The following is a 21,081-nucleotide window of genomic DNA, read 5'->3' as shown; positions in this document are numbered from 1 at the left end:
GGGAATGGATGGAGGGAGAAATGAGGCAAGCCAGGAGGTAAAGGATGAGAGATGGTGGGATTTATGCTTGGGAGACATGTCGCTTAAAGAGTTGGAGAGGACCAGAGAGATAATCTAGTGAAGCTAGACCTCTTCCTATGTATATCAAAGAGGTTGGACAGGTAGGGGAGGGTGGGGAAGTGGCGCTAATTGACAAGTTCAAATACAGGGATCCCCTCTCCTGCACCTCACCCTGCATTCTTCCCACTCGGCCAGTCCCACTACCCCTCCACCTCTCTACCAGCGTGTCACCCTGCCTCTCTAGCAGTTAAGACCACGGTGGGCCTGCAGCTCAGAGTGCTCGTTTAATCAGCTCAGTGGGCCCAGATGTCTCATTGACGTCAGACCCGGGCTCCGCCCCTGTGTCTCAAGGCCCCGCCTCCCCCTTGTGGGGAGCCGAAGGAGTCTACTCTAGGCTTTTTGGCTCGGAAGAGCCTGCAGGCCTGCTGCGCGGAGGAGGGTGGGAGCTGTCGCACCGTGCACGGTAGGTGGGGGTTGGGCTCCAATCAGGGCGGGAGCCGGGGTCGGGCTGTGAGGGGCTGCTTGGGAGCCTCGTGCTGGCGCGGCCACAGGCGCTTTGTCCAGGAGAGACCCACGCGTGGCCCATGTTCCGAGTCTGAACTCCCGGGGAGTGGGCGGGGCTTTGGGAGCCGTGCACGCACAGCCCGCCTCCCCGGCAGCGAGGCGGGGTCTGTGAGGCTACTGCTTGGCGGGCTGTTTGGTTGGACCTGGCGGCTGTGGTCGCAGCGATGGTCGGCTTTGTTACCCCCCTGAGGGGTCTGGAGCCGCACCTCTGCAGCGGGTGCTGTAGGAATGGAAAGGCCCGTGGCGAAGGCTCTTCTAGCGGACGCCAGGCGGGGCTCTTGGGGTGGGGCTATGGTAAAGGTAGCAGGGCTTGTCCCCTCCCAGAAGGATGGGGTGTAGTCTAGCCGGGAAGGTGGCTGGGGCGTTGCTGCCGCTCTGCAGGATGGCGGAGGAACTGCAAGGAGAGAGCGCCTGGCGGCTTGGTGCAGAGCCGGGTTCTCAGTTATCCCCACCTTGCTGTTGGCCCTCGGCGCACGCCAGCTTCATTCAAGAATAATAAATGGCCCTGGCTGGTGTGGCTCAGTGGTTGAGTGCGGACCTGTGAATCAAAGGGTCACGGGTTGCACATGCCTGGGTTGTGGGCCAGATCCCCAGTAGGGGGCGCGTGAGAGGCAACCACTCATTGATGTTTCTCTCCCTCTTTCTCCACCTCTCTAAAAATATATAAATAAAATCTTTTAAAAAATGTATTTAAAAAATAACAAACGTAAAGGTTAAAGGCAATCTTGAAGGAAAAAAGAAAAAGGTGGGATGGAGATGCCTGAGACTCAGAACAGGACACGTGTGGTGGGGGCATCTGACCCCAGGCCTGATGCTGGATATCTCATACCTTTTTATATGACCTGTTGACCCTGCCTACACTTTAAACTCCTACCCTGCTCCCAATACCGCCACCCCCCAACATCCATACAGTTTGATGGTCTTGAGCTAACGGGCTTTCTGAAGTGACAGGCTGGGATGATCAACCCAATTTTGGTGACTCAGAGTGCACACTAGGTTGTGCCTATAGGGAGAGAGGGGCTTGGCGACTTCACTTGCACTTGTGCCCTTTGGCAAGGTGGAACTCTGGTACAGTGAGGAGTAGCCCAGTCATTCCGAGATCTCTTCCCGATAGAAAGAGCACAATAGGAAATGTGACTGATGTACCATTCTCCAAACATAAGTCACAATGTGTATTTATATTTCACCAGTCTGCTGACTATACAAATTAGGTTCTGTTACAAGGCCACACTTCAGAAATGAGGCGATGGTTGGAAGACTAATGGCTTCAACTGAGATGGAGGTGACTGGAGGAACAAACCATGTTAACTTTGTTAATGAAGTCCAAGGAATTTTCTTTGTATTCTGAGATGACCCTCCACTTTGTTTTTATATACTGAAATAATGAAAGAAATTGTAACACCTCCCCCCTTTTCTTAAACCCACAGGAAAAAGAAAATTTGTCAAGTAGCCATAGTTACGTCTACTAGGTTAAGACTACAAATTGAGTTGTTGAAGTAGGAAAGTTAGTTTCCAGTAGTTCCAGGATGCGCAGCAGGGCGGGTGTCATTGATGGTAGCGCCTTGGGGTGGGGATGTGCGGGATGAGTGAAGTGGCCATTATTTCATCACCTCTGCCTCTGTGATGCACTCCGCCTTGTATGCATGAGTTCTTAGTCTTGCAGGTTCTTCTGGAAATGGGGTTTGGGCTTTCCTGTTTGCTCTGCACACAGTGTTTATGAGTTCTTTCTTTATGTGTCATTGATCCCTTTGAGAATTGTCAATTGCTGCAGACTCCTCCCCAAATGAGGATAGGCATGTACACACAAATTGTGCATGTAATTCCAGAGGATTCACATACATACACTCTAGATTAAGAATATGTCTTAGGGCCCTGACTGGTGTGGCTCAGTTGGCTGGGTATCATTCCTCAAAGCGAAAGGTTGCCAGTTCAATTCCTGGTCAGGGCACATTCCTGGGCGTGCACGAGAGGCAATGTTGTTTTTCACATCAGTGTGAACCTCCCTCTCTTCCTCCCCACCTTCTCCTTTCTCTGAAAAGAAAATCTCTCTTAAGGAATATATTTTACGTTATTTTATATGTATTGTTTATTATATTTATTATTCTATATTATATTTGTCATTATATATACTTATGGAATATATATATATTTAGGGAATATGCATATATATTTGAAATTCTGAGACCTTCCAGAGTTTTGTTTTTAGATAATGATCAAATAACTTGAATTTCCTCTGATGAAACTTATGATTTATGATGTTTTGTAAGACAAGAACCACTTCTCTTCTAGAAGATCTGGGGAAGGATAGCATTGACGTATTTCTTAGGAATGTGATAAATATGCAACAAGAATGGTTTCCATACTAAGTTATATTATTAAAAAGCAGAAATACTAATACCAGTATGCTGAGGCTTAAACACAATAGAAGAAAGAGATATTTTATGCCCCCTAGGAACTTAACATGGAAAAAACATCCCTCAAAATTCTAAACAGATTTTTAGTGGTGAAGAGGAACTAAGATGAGTGCTCAGTTGGGTGTATAGTGGGGGTAGGGAGGTGCGGGGGACTGAATGGGGTAAGTGTAAATCCATGCTTCCTGTTTCAGTAGGGAGGGATTTCATGAGACTTACTCAACTGTCTGATGGTCTTTTCCCCCACCCCCCAGGCCTGTAGCACCTTTGGACACTTTGCTAAATTAAGATTCTCCTGAAGATGGAGGAACTGGAGCAAGGCCTGTTGATGCAGCCATGGGCACGGCTACAGCTTGCCGAGAACTCCCTCTTGGCTAAAGCTTATATTACCAAGCAGGGCTATGCCTTGCTGGTTTCAGATCTTCAAGAGGTGTGGCACGAACAGGTGGATGCCAGTGTGGTCAGCCAGCGGGCCAAGGTATGTGCAAAGAGAAGTAATTCTGTGTTGTGGTAGTGGATATAATTTCTTTCCTAGTGAAGGTCAGGGGACGTTAACATCAACCAACTTGCTGGCCTGTCAGTTGCAAGGAAGGTTGAATCAGGTTGAGACAATTCCAGTTAATGTCCTGCACTTTTACCTATAGCCCTGGGATCTTTCCACATGGGTGTGCGTGCATGTGTGTGTGTGTCAGTTTGTGCGCTGCATACAGTACAAGGCAGAATTGTGAAGTAGGCCAGTTGACCTCTCTTCTCATGCCCAGTGTCTTCATGTTAACCCAGGTTTTCCTTTGCTGTTATTTATGAAGGAGTGATTTCCTTTTAGCACCCTCACTCTGTACAACCCCTGCTATCTTTTTAGGAGCTGAACAAGCGCCTGACTGCCCCCCCGGAGGCTTTTCTCAGTCATTTGGATGATCTGCTTCGCCCACTATTGAAGGACATTGATCACCCTGGAAAAGCTACCTTCTCCTGTGATCGTGTGGCGGGGGCACTGATACTGCGGGTGCGGAGTGAGCTCTCTGGTCTCCCCTTCTATTGGAATTTCCACTGCATCCTAGCTACCCCTTCCCTGGTCAGTAAAATTCAAATTTGAGGTAGGGAAGGGGGGGTGGCTGCTAGCAGCTTTGAAATGAAGCTTTAGGTGCTCTTATTTTTTTGAAACTACATTTGAAATTCTCTGATTAGAAGACTTTCCTTGTCTAGACGGAAGGCAAAAAGGATTCTTGACTGGTACATGCTTTCCTTGCAGAGTTTGAGTCCACATAGTTTACTGGGTGTCTTTATTCATTATTCTATTCAACATTTATTAAGCATCCACTCTGGGCCAATTGTTGGGTGTCCAGATCTAAGACAACATGGCCTATTCCTGGAGTTTGTAAACTAGTGAGGAGACAGACAGGCAACAGGATGAAGTATGGGAAGTTCTTTGATTGAGGTAAGCCCACGATGATTTAGGATCCAACAAATCTTCTTGAAGAGAGAGTTTCCGAGCTGAGTTTTGAGGGTGAGGAGCAACTAATTGGGAGAAAATAAAGAGGTCATTCTGGGCAAGAGTGCACCTTGAGAGGCATGGAGTTGTTTTAGTGTGGGACAAGGGGGGGAACTTTGTGACTGCAGGGAGTTGAGAGAAATAAGGTAGGCGGTGGCCGGATCTTGAAGGGTTCTAGCGAGTTTGGACTTTATCCCAAGGGCAACTGGGGTTCATTGAAAAACTGAAAGCCGGGGCTTAACGTGATTCAATTTATACTTTATGAGTATCACTCTGGCAACAGGGTAGAGTATGCACCAGTGTTAGGTTCCTTTCTGAGCAGTATTTCATCACTTAAGTCTCACAATTGTCCTGCAAGACAAGTATTACTTTCCCTGTTTTTCAGAGTAGAAAACTGATGTTGAGTGTAATTTGTCCAAAGTCATCCAGCTTATAAATGAGCTGGAATTTGACTTGCAGGTGGGTCTGATTTGACAGCCCATTTTCAGGGACTAGGGGAATACCGTCCTCTGCTCACTTGCAGCTTTCTAGGCCCCAGGAACTTTTAAAAAAAAATTTGTTAGTTGAGCCCTGACTGGTGTGGCTCAGTGGGTCGGGTGTCATCCCACACATCAAAAGGTCACTGATTGGATTTCTGGTCAGGGCACATGCCTGCATTGCGGGCCAGGTCCCTGGGTGGGGGCGTGCGAGAGGCAGCCGATAAATGTTTCCTTCACATATCGAAGTTTCTGTCCTTCTCCTGCTTCCTCTCTTCCCCTCTCTCTAAAAATAAATAAATAAAAACTTAAAAAAAAAGAAATTTGTTAGTTGAGAGTGGACATTACGAATTAGTTTGTGGGCATCACTGCTGCCGGTCTCTTCTGCACTTCTGTAATGACGGAGCTCGTTTCAGTTGCTCTAGAGGAAGGGTCTTCTGTGCAAGGCCTAAGGGTTAGGTTTGCCAGCAAAGGGATCTGATGAGTGGGCATCATCTCCTGTCTCCCTTCTTTAGTCTCCCAGAGGTGATGTGGTGCTCTGGCATCAACAGAGTGGATGGGACAAAGTACCTTTTGAGAAACTGTTCTCTGGTGTTTCTCTTTGATCTGGAACCCAGTAAAGCTAGACTTGAGTGCTTGGAGGACTACATTTCATTTAACTCTGAATTTCTAAGGCCCATGAACAGTGCTTTGCAGATAAGAGTCACTCATATTTGTTGACGTTAATTGAATTTCTTGTGAAATTTTCTATCCGGCTTTTACGTACAGAATTTACCTATTTTGTTCAAATCCCCTGTAACTTTATCCAAGTAACACCAGGGGGCACTGTTCCCTCAATAATGCTTGTTCTGAGACCAAAACATTTGGGTCACCTTAGGGAAGCACAAATAAATGATGGCTAGTCTCATTTTGCATCACATAGCCCTAGAAACTTAGGGGGAAAGAAAAAAAGGAACTTAGAAGTGATACTGGGGAGCAGTTCCCCTTGGAGGCTGATGAGCTCTAATAGTTTTTTCTTTCAAAAGAATAATGATATTATAATTGAAAATAATATGAAAAGAAAAACCTGGGGGGCAGGGCAGGGGAGAGCAATGGGGGAAAATGTGGGACAACTGTAATTGAACGACAATTAAAAAAAGAAAATGTAAAAACGAAAAATAGAAACCACTATTCTAGGCACGTTCCTGTAACTGGGGAGCTGCAGTCTGAAAAGAGGCAGCAGCTTTCAGAGCGGAGGGGGTCTTGGTTGGCTGTGGGAAGGGGTGAGTGCTGAACAGTTGATAATAATTATACTTTCATGTACAATAAAATAATCATTTTTACAAGAAGAATGCCGTCCCAGCAAAATCCCTGGACCTGAGGAAGCTTTATAGGGAAAAAGTTAGAGCCCGTGGACACTGGCAAGGGTGTAGGCGGTTACTATTTCAAGCTTATGCATGTGTCTGTGAGGTCACCCAGTCATAATTTGTGTTTGTTACTCATTCTTGTGATAGTTTTTATTTCATTGTTTTGAATGAGTAATTCATGCAAGAGACAAACATTTCAGATATTTAAGAGTAAACAGTGAAAAAATAGGTCTTCTTTCTACCCCCTTTGCCAGTCCCTCATTTTCCTTCTCTAAAGCGACTACTGATACCAACTTCTTGTGAGTTCTTAAAGAAAGCTATATATGGGTACATACATATGTATGCTTGTATGTTCTCACACAGTCAAATATTATCTGGGTAAATGTATGTTTTCCACAAATGGCAGCACACTATTCACACTGTTCATTACCTCGCTTTTTTCACTTACTTCCAGGACTTAGAAATCATTCATCCCAATACATGTGGAAGACCTGCCTTAATATTTTTAACGACACCATCGTGTTTTATTTAATGAAGATGTCAACATGTATTTAATTGATGTGCTACTCGTAGACACCTAAGGTGTTCCCATTCTTTTTCTGTTACAGATAGTGAATATCCTTGCATTTACTTTTGAATGTGTAACTGTGTGGTTAAATTACTAGAAGTGGAATAGCTGAATGAGGAATAGTTGCATCTTTAATATTGCTAACATAATGCCAGATTGTCTTCCAGAGAGATTATGCAGTGTAACTCCCACTAGTCATACAGGAGAGGAGGAGAGTACCTCTTTCCCTACCCCTCTACAGCATAAGGTATTCACATTCATAATTTAATAGTTCTTAAGTCTCTGTAAGTTACTATGCAATATATAAAGCTTCGGGTCTCTGCTTTCCAACACTGAGCCCATTTCCACTTCTGGCCAACGTCTCTTTTCTTCTTCTTCTTTCCACTGTGTATTCTTTCCAGTATCTAATGTAATCCTTTTTGTTGTTGTTTATACATTTTTCTAATATAATTCTTTTTATTTTTTTGGTTTCCAAAGTTTATTAAAGATCAAAGGATAGGAAAACTTCACATAAAAATATGTCAATTTTGGCTTCTACACTGTTGTATACACACACACACACACACACACAAAATCAACACATGATATCTATTTGTTAAACCTGTAGGGAGTGACCACAGCGGTAGCCAGGCCAATTCATTCGGTTCCCCATGACGAGGGTGGAGCATGGCGCCTGTGCCTGTGAATCGAGCTTTAAAATGGGCACCCACGGGACACTTGCCGCTGTCTCGGTCTAATGTAATTCTTGATACTCCATATTTTGACTTTCAAATTTGTCACTCTTTTGGCCATTTTCTAATTCCTAGGACTCACATGCGGAGGGTTTTGTTTGTTTGTTCGTTTGTTTTTAAAGAAGAGCAAAGAGCACAGGCTTTGGAACCAGCGGGCCTGAGTTTATAACTCAGCTTCGCCACTTTGACTATTTGTATTACTTGGGATAAGTTACTGCATTTTTGTGAGTCTCGATTTCTTGATCTGTAAAGCAGAAATACCAATCACAACCTTACTGTGGCGTTATGAAGATTAAATGGAAGGACACAGTAATATTTCTTACCCTTACATTACAGTGGGCCTGTGAGAACAAGTGCTCCAACTCCATACTGCTTCTTTTTAGAGAAGACTGGGACCACGAGGATACTCGGGATTAAGCCAGTTTTACATCTAGGTACTCTCAGAGCTAGAACTAGAATCCAGGTCTCTGAATTCCCAGTCTGTTACCCTTTTCGCTATATCTAGACCTGATATCATTCATCTTGGGGTTGATAACTGCCATTCTGCTCTCCTGCCTATGACTTGTGAGCATTTCTATGAGAAATCTGAAGGCTTTGTGGGGAATTCTCAAGAGCTTTTCCTTTGGAGAAGATTGCCACCCCCTGCTTCTGTATCCACCACACTTCCTGCCCTCCTTAACTCTTGAGTTCTCTGAGGGCATAGGCCTCGGAGGGTCAAAGCATCTATTAGGCACTCGGTAGGTATTTGTTGAATTCACTTGTTGAACCGCATCTCTTCATATGTTGCCGTCTGTAAGTGAAGGTGCGGGGAGGTGTGTCTGTACCCTCCAAAAGCATTTCAAGATTTTCCCTTGTAGTGTCTGTGGATTTGCTTTGAAATGCGTTCCTTCAGCCGCAATGCCTTGTTCTAATTAACTGATCTGAGTTAGCGTTCGTCTAACTTTGAAGTGAGTCAGTGATTCAGAGTGATGTAACCCAATCCTATGAAATATTTTAGAAGTTAAAATATTTACTGATAAAATCTTTTTTTTTTTTTTTTTTTGCTATGGGGACACTGGAGTCTGATAGATAATTTCAGGTGCCTGGTATAGCATTAGCATATTTAATTAGACATGGCATTGATTAAAGGCTGTTTCTCATCATGTTTCATGTTGTTACCTTTACTACCACTCAAAGAAATCGCTATTAAGGGGGCCTCTTCGAGAGAGGCTCGTTACTTAGCTTGAGGAGTTTCTGTTATTGGAGGGCTGCCCCAAATGGATGGTGATACTGCTTGGTCAGCCAGCACAATTACTTTAATTCAACCCACCCCACATTGACTTGCTTTCATGCAAATACTCACCTGTTTTTCTTCCTGATTTGCCTTGAACAGGGCCAAAGTTACCAAAAACAATTGCTAGATCACAGGGTTGGATCTAGAGCAGATAAATTTTCCCAAAGCAGAACTTCTGCCACATTCTGAATAGTACTTCCTGGACGCTTAAGTTTATACTAAGGACTGAGCCGGCAGACAGTACCAGGCTGGGATGTGCTATGTGATGAAGAGGGACTGGTGTCTAGAGCTGGACTTGATTTCTGGCCTCCACTTTGCGCAGTAACCCTGCGTTTCTTGGGCCCTGGTGCTGGTACAAAAGGTACTGCCACGAACCCCTAACCTCCCTCCTGCCATTAGAGAAATGTGGAAAAAAGTCCTTTCCTCTCAGTTTGAGCCACAATACAATGGGAGTTTTTAGTAGTAAGTTTTACTAGAAATGTAATGGAGAACAAAAACACGAAAGTCTGAAGTGTTCAGATGCCGATCCTGGTTGAGATGAGTCTGGCTTGCCCGTCGTACAGGGCACTCCGTTGTGCACTCGGCACTGTTTCCTCACTTCAAGCCTGCGGGGGCTATCTTGTCTAAAGATTCTCCGTTGTAGATGGGGGCCCGGGCTTGGTATACTGTGGTCAGCAGGCCAACCCTGGCTTGCTGCCTATTTTTGTACAGTTTTATTGGAACTCAGCCACCCTCATTTATTACATGTTGTCTATGGCTGCTTTCATGCTGCAAAAGCAGAGCTGAGTATTGCGACAGGGACTGTATGGGCCACAGAATCAAAAATATTGACTCTCTGTCCCTTAGAGAAAAAGTTTGCTGACCTCTGGTCTAGGGCATTTCTTCTTACTGCCTCCTTAGCTCATCTCCTTCGGGGAAGGGAAAGAAACTCAAGTCACATCCCCGAGCCACAAATAGATTATTGATTTTAGTTATTTTCTTTGGCTAAGGCTTTTATCTTCCCAAGGCTAATAGAAACCTTGCATAGGCGAATTAAATGATGATTTTGTATAGCTGCACATTATCATATGAGAACAGCATCCTAGCTGCACTGCAGTATGGCTGTGCTTGCGACCTTCTTACCTCTTGTTAAGGGCAAGGTGTGTGTGTTGGTAGTTTATCCCCTCCTAGGCTGGCCTCTCGGTGACTGGCTTGCTTCTGTTACAGCAATGGCCTTAGACTTCGCTGCATTGGTGGAAACAAATTGAAATGGCTCTTCCGTAGGGTGTGGGTCAAATTTGACTTCAAAAATCTCTCTGCTTTCTGTGGGTTTTTGTCTCCTATTATACTGCAGCGAGCACATTCTGTTGTAGCCACACCCTACTTTCTGGAAGCTTACTTGGATCTTCTGCTTTTGTCCCTCGTTCTCTGCTGAGAGCTGAGTTGGTACCTTCCTCTCATCAGCTGCATCACATCCTTCCCTTTACAACTCCAGGTATCTATTCATGAGTATTCTTTGTTCTTCTCATCTTTTTATCTGTGACACAGAGAAAATCCTTGAACTTCTTTAATAATGAACTTCTTTAATGATTACTTTTGTATTTACATTCAAGTAAATGGATTGCTTGCCTATGAAACAGTAAGTTCCTATGAAAACCTTTACTCCAGTATTTTTCTAGTTACTAATATACTGTTAGGGAATATTTTATAAGTATCTGTTGGCTCATTGCTGTCTCTTCCGTGAAAGGTCTCCCAGCATTTGATTCGTCCTCTGATGGGCATGAGCCTGGCACTGCAGTGCCAGGCAAGGGAGCTGGCGGCATTGCTCCGTATGAAAGATCTAGAGATTCAGGACTACCAGGAGAGTGGGGCTACGCTGAGCCGAGGTGAGAGGACATTCTTTGAGATGTTGGGTGGGGAATGGTACAGGTAATCAAAGGCGCCTCAGAAAAGGGGGAGGCTTTATTTATATTAGAGAGGTGCTTCCTTGAGGGTGGGGGCTGGGGACTGACCAAAATGGAGACTTGATGCTTGGTGACACTTCTCTCTGCCTCGAGTACCTGGCTGGTGCCCAACTGGCCAATAGAAGCTGCAACCGAGTTCAGACATGCCCTAGGCAATGGCAAAGAAAGACTTGGAAAGGGGCCAACAGCTATACAAAATTGTACGAGGGCAACATGAACTTGGGACTTCAGGAAGCTGCATAGCTCCAACAACTTCAGAATAGAAACCCAGTCTGACCTTTGTCTTCGTGCTGGGAAAGCCTCCAAGAGCACGTGCTGCCACCGACCCGCCGCTTGTTGCTGGTCACCCTCCCCCGTGTGCCCAGCACGCTCACCCCTTCCCCCAGGGGACCAGGCGCCTCTGGGAGTTGCATCTTTGTGCTCTTTCCCAGAAATTTCGGGCTCTGTTTCTTCTCTGCCCCACAGGTAAAAAGCTTGTCCTGAGACTCACATTTCTTTTCTGTATCCCTTCTTGTTACAGATCGGTTGAAGACAGAGCCATTTGAAGAGACATCTTTCTTGGAACAATTTATGGTAGAGGTAGAGCATTTGTTATTTCCTTTCTCCTGTGCAACTGGGCTTTACTTCCTTTTTTTCCAGGTGCTCGAGTGGTGACTTGTGTTTGGGTATTAGGTTGCTTGCATGGTTGGAAAGCTCTTTCTCTGAAAAACTTGCCTATAGAAAGTCTGGTAAAGCTTGAGATGTCCTTGGGAAGTTGGGGGAAAGAACGTAAAAGGCAAAGGTGGGCTGATTAAATTCAAAAAACATCTCTGTTAAAGTACCTAGGTATTTAATTTGGAATTCTATGGCCTTGGAAAGCTTGGTTGCCCAGTTGCTACATTTTTGCTTGTTGAGGTCTGATCACAGGTCTGAATTATGGAGCGGGGTGGGGGTTGGGGGGGTGGCTAGTTATTATTACTTGTCCAGGCCCCTCAACATCCCACAGTAGAGGAAGGGGGAAAGCACAGGGCTACCATTTGGGGACTGTCTTGTGGGCACAGTAGGCTGTGGAAAATCACAGTGTTTATACAAGGGGACTGGCAAAGGAATGAATGGGGAGTAGATAATTGTGGCCTGTCAGAAGCTCCTGCCCGGGTTTCCCTTCTAAGGATTGAGCTTGGCCAAAAGAAACAACTGTGAGATGCCAAACAGGGGGAGTATTATTAATAGTGACCTTTGATAATACCAGTCAATATTGATCTTCTTCTTCTCTAACTCTTCTGGGACTTGTCGGTTGTACAGTTAGTACCTTAATATTATTGCCCTATTTCCTAATTGTACATGTTACCCAAATTGGTACTTTATTATATAAGTAAATAAGGCTATTATAATATTACGTTATATGTAAATGATTCATGTTTCTATCTTCTTGGCTAATTTGTAAACTCCTCTCCACCCAGCTGTGCATCTCCGCCCCTCCTACCAGTCTGGATGAATGCGTCTTCTTTAACTCCTTGGTTGTTGGACTTCCATGTAGTTCGATTTCTGTCAGTTCTGGTTGTTTTTTGTTTTTAAATTGTTGTTGTCCTTCTTTCAGTTGTTCGAGGAGGCACAGTGTGTCTACCTACACCTCCATCTTGGCCGGAAGTCTCTGTAAACTCCTTATGGATTAGGGCCTGTAACTATTACTGCTTTTGAACCTAAAATTAGTACTTTTCACAGAGTTAGGCATAAAGCAGGTGTTCTTGAGTTGGAGCTTTCTGTTATGCCTTCGTGTGTTGGCTGAGCAATGACTCCAGAATGCTTGGGGTCTTAACATTAAGGACAAAATAATGCAAGTTGAGTGCAAAGTCCATCTAATTGAAGCAATTGTAACTGTGGAGAAGGAAATCATGTATTTGTTAAGTCCTGAAACAGGATAGGTTTCAAGTCTTTAAGGGGAAAGAGAGACCATTAAATGTAGATTTCCTAGGCTCTTTTTCTGTAGGCTTCCCCTGTCTATGAGTGTGGATACAAGGTTAACAGAGGTTGGAGATGACATACTAGTTCGTGCCATAGCTCCTTCATTAAACAATGCAACGCCTATTCTTAGCTCAGCAGAGGGGTCCCTTCCTAATCTAATGCCTACATTCCTCTCCAGCTTGGTTTCTTGACATTTTTCTTAATGTACTTTGTGCTTGGCCATATAGAATGACTTCTAATTCCCAAAAATGCTTTTTCTCTAACCTTTATGTCTTTGTACACATTGTTCCCTTTATCTAGAATGCCCAGGGTTCTGGGCTTATACCTTGTAAACTTCTGTGCTCAGCTTCTCTAGGAGACCTTTCAGGACTCTTGTAAAGATAATACTTCATCGCTGCTACTATAGTCCCTTGGTTTGTACCTTTATTTTGCCACTTAGCACTTTGTAATATTACTGTTTGTATGTCCGCAAGACTGTCTTTCTCCTCCACCAATCTATGGGTTACTTGAGGGCAAGGACAGTGTTGAATGCATTTCTCTGTCCCCAGCACTGAACACAGTGTGTAGCACTAGTGGGTTTTCCATAAGTGTGTGGGGGAATATGTTGATATATATACGCCAGGGAGATTTTATGGAAATTGTGGCAGTGTGGCCTGTAGATAACAGTGATGCTTGCTAGACCTGTATTTGGGGTCTTCGATTATTCTCCTGGTTTATTTTACAGCTTTGGATAAATCACTTCTCTCAGAGCTCCTATTTTCTCATTTACAAAATTGGAGGCTAATCTCTCCCACGCTCTGGGAGCTGGGGAAACCCCACAGAAGTGAATGTGAAAACATATAGAAGCCAGTTGCTAGTCCAGGAAGGATATTAGTGTTTTAGAATCAACTATTTCAAGAATACTGGCCCTTTAGACTTTGGGTGGATCACATCCAAACCACATAGACTTGTAAAATTTCATTATATCTGCAAAGGACCTGAGAGATAGGTAGTTGTAGCTTTCCATTTTACAGATTAAGAAACTGGGCCTCTGAGAAGTTCCGTGACTTGCCTAAGGTCATAAAGCTATAACTGTATGTTTGGGACCTCCTATCCTTCTTGTCTAGCATCATCCCTGTTTCACTTTGCTACTTTGGTTGCACACACCAATTAGATGGGAGTTCAGGGCTAGGATAATGTGAAATTCTTGTGACCTCTAGGATCATTGTACTGTCCTCTGGGATCATCGAATGTCCTGCGTCGCTGTTAGAACTGAGAGCTTTCCTAGCGGGACTGCAGAATTTCTTACAGCCGCTGCATCTTTGCAGTTACACTGCTGGCCTGGGGTCCTACAAACAGGACACAGAAGGGCCATGGGGTCATTCAAGACTGAGCTGAAAGGATGTGCCATCAAAATAAGCAACATAGGAAGATAAACAAACTAGGGACAGAGAGCTCGGGATGAAGGTGCAGGGGGGCCAGGACTGAAGTCAGACGGCCATACGGTCAGTGCCCCGGGGGCTGTTTTTTCTAGTTCTCATTGGGACTATTGCTGGGCAAAAGGCCATAGAGATAGGGCAGGGGATAGTAGGACAGGGAAGTTTGTTTCTAGGATACTAAGGCCAGGAAAAATACTTAAGGATTGAACAGAGGTTGTTACTTCTCCATATTTAGCCCCCACACCCCACTTGGGGGAGGCTCTCCCCCAAGAGCCTCTGATTTCTTATGTCCAGGGAGCCCAAGGGGGCCAGTTGATGGTGGCCCTACTAGAGGGGGGATACTGGCAATGTTGATACAGGTCAGGTGGGTGGGGTGGCTGCTGGCTGATCCTCACAGAGGGCAAGACCCCATGTAGAGCATTTCCTAGGACCAGGGGCCGAAAGTCACCTTTAGGAGTAGAAGGTGAGTCAGGGAATTGGGGACTGATATTGCATGGCAGCAGGAACTGTGTTAAAGGGGAACTTTGAAATGAGTGGGCTGGCCCAGCCCACTCTCAGTCTAGTCCACTGGAGGGAGTTCCTTCCCCTGGCCCTGTCCGTGCCTTTCTCTCTCCATCTGGTTGCCATCAGGCTGTGTGGCTGCTGGCGGGGCCCTTTATTTATTTATCCCAGTGTAATGGGGTGAGGAGGGAGCTGGCCTAAGGCTGGCATTCCGAGGCCAGGCCACTGAGCCACAGGCGGTTTGCATGGGTGTGTGAGTCACTGGGGCTGCATGCTGCTCAAACCAGACTCGGCCAGGCTCCGGGACAGGCTGCCCAAAATAGAGCCCCGCCCTCTGCAGCTGGCAGCCCCTGGCTAGGAATCAGCCCTTGACACCACAACCTGGGCAGTTGCGTGAAGTTGGCTTTCTTAGGGAGGGGAGCTTTCACAGAGGTAGAGATTTTGCAATTCTCTTCTCTATCTTTAGAGGAGAGTATTCAGCATAGCAGTCACTTCTGTTACTGCATTCTGAATGCCTTGTAAGACTTAATCTGTTCAGTATAATTCTTTAACCAATTTCCATTATACAGTTTTAGTTATATAACTTCAGTTAACATTGATTTGACTCAGCATCCTAAATGTAGCCATGGCCTTTGTGTCCTGTCTAGTTTTAGTTACTGTCTTCATCTGCTGTCTGGTTGCAGCCTGATTCTAGAGTAGATCCATCAAGCAATAAAGTTATTCATTGCTGCTCTTAGGAAGCTAGAGGTTGTAGCAAAGACACCCGGGGAAGATGGAGAGTCCTTTAACCTGAAACTTGTTGTCCTGTTAGGTTCATTCACAGACAGCTGCTACTTGGTTTCCTTGGCTGGCTTTCCATTCTTTACCTGCCCCTTAAATGTTAATGTTACCTCGAATAGTGTCCTTGATCCTCTCACCCTTCACTCTCTTTCTATCTTATCCCAGTTTCAGCTCTCACGGTGCACCACTGAGTACCGAGTTTATATCTGCACTGTTTCCGGCCCTTATTTCTCCCCGCATGTTTGACATGTCCACCTGGATGTCTTGCGTGCAACATGTCCAAAATTAATAATCTACTCCCCCTAACCTATTTCTCCTCTTATATACCTTGTCTTGGGGAATTATGCTGTTTTCTAAGCTAGAAACTTAGAAAAAGTGGGAGTCACCCACTTTTCTCTTTGTCTTTACTTCCAAAGCCTAACTGGTTAACTGTCTTTTGAATCTGCTGTTTTTCTCTGTTCCAGCTTCCATTGTCTAAGCTTCGCCCCACCCTGCTCCATTTTTGGTTTGACCATGCAACAGCCTCCTAACTTTTCTCCCGGTCAGTACTTACTCCCCTGCAGTTGAATTTGTGGTGATGTCAGAGTGATCTCTTTGAAACAGAGACCTGATTATATCACTCTCTTGCTCAAAGTCCTTTAACGGTTCTCAATAGCCTATAGGATAAAGTCCAAAATTCCTTGCACGTCACCCAAGATTATTCATGATTTGGTCCCGCCGAGCTCTTCGGCCTGACCCTCTGTCACTTGCCCATCCACCCACAATTTCATCATACTGAAGTACTGACAGCTTCCTGCCCGCACACCTCTGGGCCCATTTGCTCTGTGTTGTCTTCACTCTTGTCCTCACGCCAAACTCCGGTTAACTTTCCTAACCTACTTGGGCATCATCTCTGTTTTGAGTTTTCCATGACAATTTTTCCTTTCCTCAGCCTGCTCTCCTTCTCCCAAGCACAGGTATACTATCCTGCTATTCCCATAGCCCCTATCCCTACCCCTGCCACTCGGGTCCGAGCCGTTGTCTTTTTTCTGCATTCTTGCAATAGCCGCCTACTGGTATTCTTGCCGCTACCCCTGTGCATCTTTGGCCGACAAAGTGATGTTATTAAAATATAAATCACATCACGCTACTCTACTGCTCAAAGTCCTTCACTAGCTTCACATTTCTCTTACAAGGTAAAACCAGGACCTTAGGATGGCCTACAAAACCCTACATGGTCTGGACCTAGTTACCTTTCTGACCTCATCTCCTACTACTGTCTCCCTCACTAACTCACTGCAGCCACACTGGCCTCTTGCACTTTTCATTAACACTCTAAGCATCGCCTGCCTTTAGGCCTTTATGCTGCCTGTTCCATCTGTCTGGAATGCCCTTTCTTCAGGTACTTTTGTGGCCAACTCCCTCTTGCTCTATGACAAATCATTCCAAAACTAAGGGCTTAAAACGTTTAATACAGGTTTTGAGAGTCGGAATCTGGAAGCAGCTTGGCTGGGTGATTCTGGTCTCTCCTGAAATTACAGTCAGGATTTGGGATGGGAATGCAGTCATAGGAATAGATTGGTGCTGGAGAATTTGAGTCCAAGCTCTCTCACATGGCTGTTGGTGGGAGGTACCATTTCCTTGCTACATGGCCTCTCATAGGGCTGCTTACATGAACATCCCTGGTGTCCTCCAGAGCCAGTAATCCCTGGGAGACCAAGTCTAAGACCAAGATCAAGACCAAAATGGAAGCTGTAATCTTTTTATAACCTATCTCAGAAGTGACATCCCATCTCTATCTTGCTGTATTCTCTTCAGTAGAAGTGAGTCACTAAGTCCAGTCCGTATTCTTGGGGAGGGTAATTAGCTCCACCTCTTAAGGCAATATGTGTTAAAAAATCTGTGGACAGTCCTGACCAGTGTGGTTCAGTTGGTTTGGGCGTAGTCCCACAAAGGGAAAGGTCACTGGTTTGATTCCCGGTCAGGGCACATGCTTGGGTTGCAGGTTCCATCCCCAGTTGTCATGCATGTGTGGGAGAGGCAACCGATCGATGTTTCTCTCCCTCCCTTCTCCTCTCTCTAAAAAAAAAAATATGGACATATCTACACAGAGTACAATAATGTCTTTGTTCAAATGTTACCTTCGCAATGGAACTTACCTTGACAATGGAACTTATTTAAAACTGTAAGCCACATCCCTGCCCCTCTGTACCTGGCATTCCCATTTTGCTTTACCACCTTCTACTTCTTATTTTTTCCATAGCCCTTATTTTCTGACATAGTACCATAACACTCACTTATTTTATTATGCTTACTATTTGTGCCCTGTCTCCCCTCTGCCATGCACCTGTTTCTCAACATGTAGAGGAAGACATAGGACTCAGACAGAGTATGTTTCGTCAGTGTCCTCACAGGCGCCATACAGAAAAGTCCAGATGCATCAGTGTGTCCTTCCTACCATTGTGTGCGTCACTTCTCTGATCCAGAGAAACTCACAGTGAGTTCATTCTTCTGGAATTCAGGGTCGTGCATACGCGCTAGGCCAGGTTCTGTGCGCATGTACGGTATGGTATGATAGTATTGTCATCAAAGAGCTCACTGTGCTCAATGAGTATTAACAGGGCCACAGGAGTGGAGTGATTGAAAAAAGCTTCCTGTAAAAGTGAGGTCTTGAACTGGCCTGTAGAATATGTTTGGGTTTTTTTTTTTCAGTTTTGCTAGGGAACTATTTGGAAGGTAATTTAGGTGGATAGCACATGGACAAAGGATATACAATAAGAATGAGAGCGGGTGAGGATTAATAGGGAATAAGATCAGCAAGGTAATGACTTGAGGCCAGGTTTTAGAGGGCCTTGAATGCGGGTCTGAGAGATCGGTGCTTTGTTCTGAAGGTGAATGTCTTTCAGCTTTTTTTCTGCCTGGCATCCGTTCATTTGTCGGTCTCAGTCCCGTCGTTAGCGTTACATGCAGTGATTCTCAAACAGAGGCGCATCTCCTGGTAGGAGACGGGGCACTTCCTTCTTGCAGTTATTAATTACCGTTGTAGATAGTGGGGAAGCATTGGAAGTTTTGGCTGGAGAACTGACGCAGGAAAGTAATCTTTCGGGAAGATTGGGCTGTCAGTGGTGTGCCTGCGGGATCTGAGGAATGGGGCGCTGTTGACAGACTGGGGAAACCATGGGCGGGGCTCCATTAAATCTAATCTTGGGCATATAAAGCAATGGTTTTCCTTATTTAAAACGCAAATCCACCCGTATTTGAGCTCCGGACTGAAACTCTCCAGGGAGGAAGGGATGGCTGCACATGTTTCTCAGCTATATTTCTTCTGAATTTCACCTTCTCTTTGGGGCTTTCTCACTGTGACTCCTTTAGTCGCCGTGGATCCCTGCTCTGGGGGTCACCACTTCTTTTCTTCTGGCCCAAGAATGTATAAAAAGGCCCCTTTCTTTATTGTCCTTTTACAACGCTTTGTAAGGGTCCATGCTTTCAAAAGAATATTTATTAGAAATCGGAGGAGAAACTAAAAGGGAATCAATGTAGAATATGCAAGTAAGATAAAATGACTCATTTCTAAAAGATAGGTTTCTGATTCTGGGAATCCCAATAGTGAAGGACTTTATCATGTTATAAATCTCTTATCTGAAAACACTCAAAACCAAGTGTTATAAACTCAGATGCCTACATGGGAATAGGCACACGACATAAATAGCTGTATTGGGCTGGGGAAGAGACGACAGAGGCTTCTGAGAGCCTGTGGAAAACTAAATTGTATGTCCCCCCGTGTCCAGACCCAGACAGGCTAGCACAATCTAACGGACACTGCTCCAGGAAGCTGCGTATCTTATTTAATTTAAAGGGAGTTACCAACTCTCCTAAAATAAAAACTATTTTGTTTTGGTTAGCTTTACCAAATCTACTGTTAGTCTCTCATGTGGTTTTATTATTTTTTTAAAGATTTTATTTCTTTATTTTCAGAGAGAGGAGAAGGGAGGGAGAAAGAGGGAGAAAGAGAAACATCAATGTGTGAGGGACACATGCCTCTCGCACGCCCCCAACTGGGGACCTGGCCCACAACCCAGGCATGTGCCCTCACAGGAATTGAACCAACGACCTTTTGGTTTGCAGGCTGGTGCTCAGTCCACTGAGCCACATCAGCCAGGACTCTCCTGTGGTTTCAATCTCCAGTCTGAGAAATCTACTTAGTTCAGAACTGAGTTTGAGGCAATGTTGATTGATGCCTTATTTCTGGCAAATAATCTAGCCTAACCCATAAGCTTCACATACCTCTGGAGCATTTTGCTCTGATATTATCCTTATTTGAGTCTCCCCTTCTTCCCCCTTGTAGAGGAAGGGTGCGGCAAAACTCCATCGACTGCAGTATGTCCATTTAACAATGTCATCGCTTACACAAACGTTGGTGGCTTATATGTAATTAGAGTTCATTTGAAAACATAACATGAAGATTTTGTTTATTGTATTTTTTGAAAAATATTTTAGTCCTCACTTGACAATATATTTATTGATTTTAGATAGAGAGGAAGGGAGCGAGAGAAAAATATTGATGTGAGAGAGAAACATTGATTGGTTGCCTCCTGCACATGCCCTGACTGGGGATCAAACCTGCAACCTAGGTGTGTTCCCTGACTGGGGATTGACCCTGCAGCCTTCCGGTGTATGGGACGATGCTCCAACCAACTGAGCCACGGGGTCAGGGCAAGATCTTTTTCAATAAATTCTGGATTTAAATGGATTATCGGACATACAAGTTTGAATGTTCAAGAAAGAGTTTTAAAAAATAGGGTTGACCCTTAGGTTGAAAAAAGGACCTATAGAAATAGATTTGGGAATCATATGCAGAGGAGCAATATTTGGGAATGGACTCATGTTTTCCTGGGAAGAGCATGGAGAAAAGAACAAAAGTCCAATGATGAGATTGGAGGAAGTCGTAACTGGAGGGAGTAATAGGAGCCAGTGAAGGAAATGTGAGATAGAACGAGAATCTGGACAGAGGAGTAAGTTAGCCAAGAAAGGGGGAACTAACCATTATCGAATACATGCTGTATTTGTGCTGGACACAATGCTAGGCGCTTTATCTAAATTATAACTTTTAATCCTTACAACAAACCTGTGAGGTCAGTTATCCTATCCTCATTTTAAAGATAAAGAAGCAGAGTCTTAAAGGCTAAGTAATTTGCTTCAAATCACTCAGCTGATTTACTCATATTTGTCTTTATCAAATCCCTTGCTCTTCCTGTCACCGAGGAGAGCGATTCACAGAGCCACAAGCAGGAGAGAGACCAGAGAGAAAAGGGGACTGCCTGCCCGACTGCCCGAGGAAAAATCCTCCTGCGATTCCTGGCAACGGGCAACACAAGCAGATTGCAGGCAGCACGAGGAAGGCTCAGTGGGTTGGGCAGCGGAGGCAATGAATGCAGAGCTCTCCTCAGAGAAGTTTCCCAGTGAAAGGAAACAAGAGCTAGCTGGAAAGCCAGAAGGTGCTTAAACAAAACCCTTTTTTTAAAGATGGGAAGACACATATGTTTGAAAGCAGAGGAGAACCCAATGGAAAAGGAGAGTGTGAAAACAGGGACCTGCGGAGCT

At 44.8% G+C, this 21,081-nt stretch overlaps 1 protein-coding gene across 2 annotated transcripts in view; it reads left to right on the top strand.

The window, feature by feature from the left end:
- Positions 1-429: 429 nt before the first annotated feature.
- Positions 430-21,081, top strand: part of NHEJ1 (non-homologous end joining factor 1) — a 75,442-nt gene continuing 54,790 nt past the window's right edge. Inside the window, exons 1-5 of one of the 2 annotated variants that reach the window (XM_045198268.2) lie at positions 430-523; positions 3,290-3,513; positions 3,895-4,038; positions 10,645-10,783; positions 11,382-11,440. In XM_045198268.2, the coding sequence (XP_045054203.2) occupies positions 3,337-3,513; positions 3,895-4,038; positions 10,645-10,783; positions 11,382-11,440 (519 nt within the window). In that variant the 5' untranslated portion in view covers positions 430-523; positions 3,290-3,336. Of the gene's footprint in view, positions 524-3,289; positions 3,514-3,894; positions 4,108-10,644; positions 10,784-11,381; positions 11,441-21,081 lie in introns of both variants that reach the window. The other variant, XM_024564131.3, reaches the window with a different exon arrangement.

The sequence above is a fragment of the Desmodus rotundus genome, chromosome 2 (genome assembly GCF_022682495.2).
Source record: "Desmodus rotundus isolate HL8 chromosome 2, HLdesRot8A.1, whole genome shotgun sequence".
In the NCBI taxonomy this organism is placed as follows: Eukaryota; Metazoa; Chordata; class Mammalia; order Chiroptera; family Phyllostomidae; genus Desmodus; species Desmodus rotundus.
The sequence above is the reverse complement of the archived record's forward strand: the minus strand, read 5'-3'. Positions and strand labels throughout refer to the sequence as shown.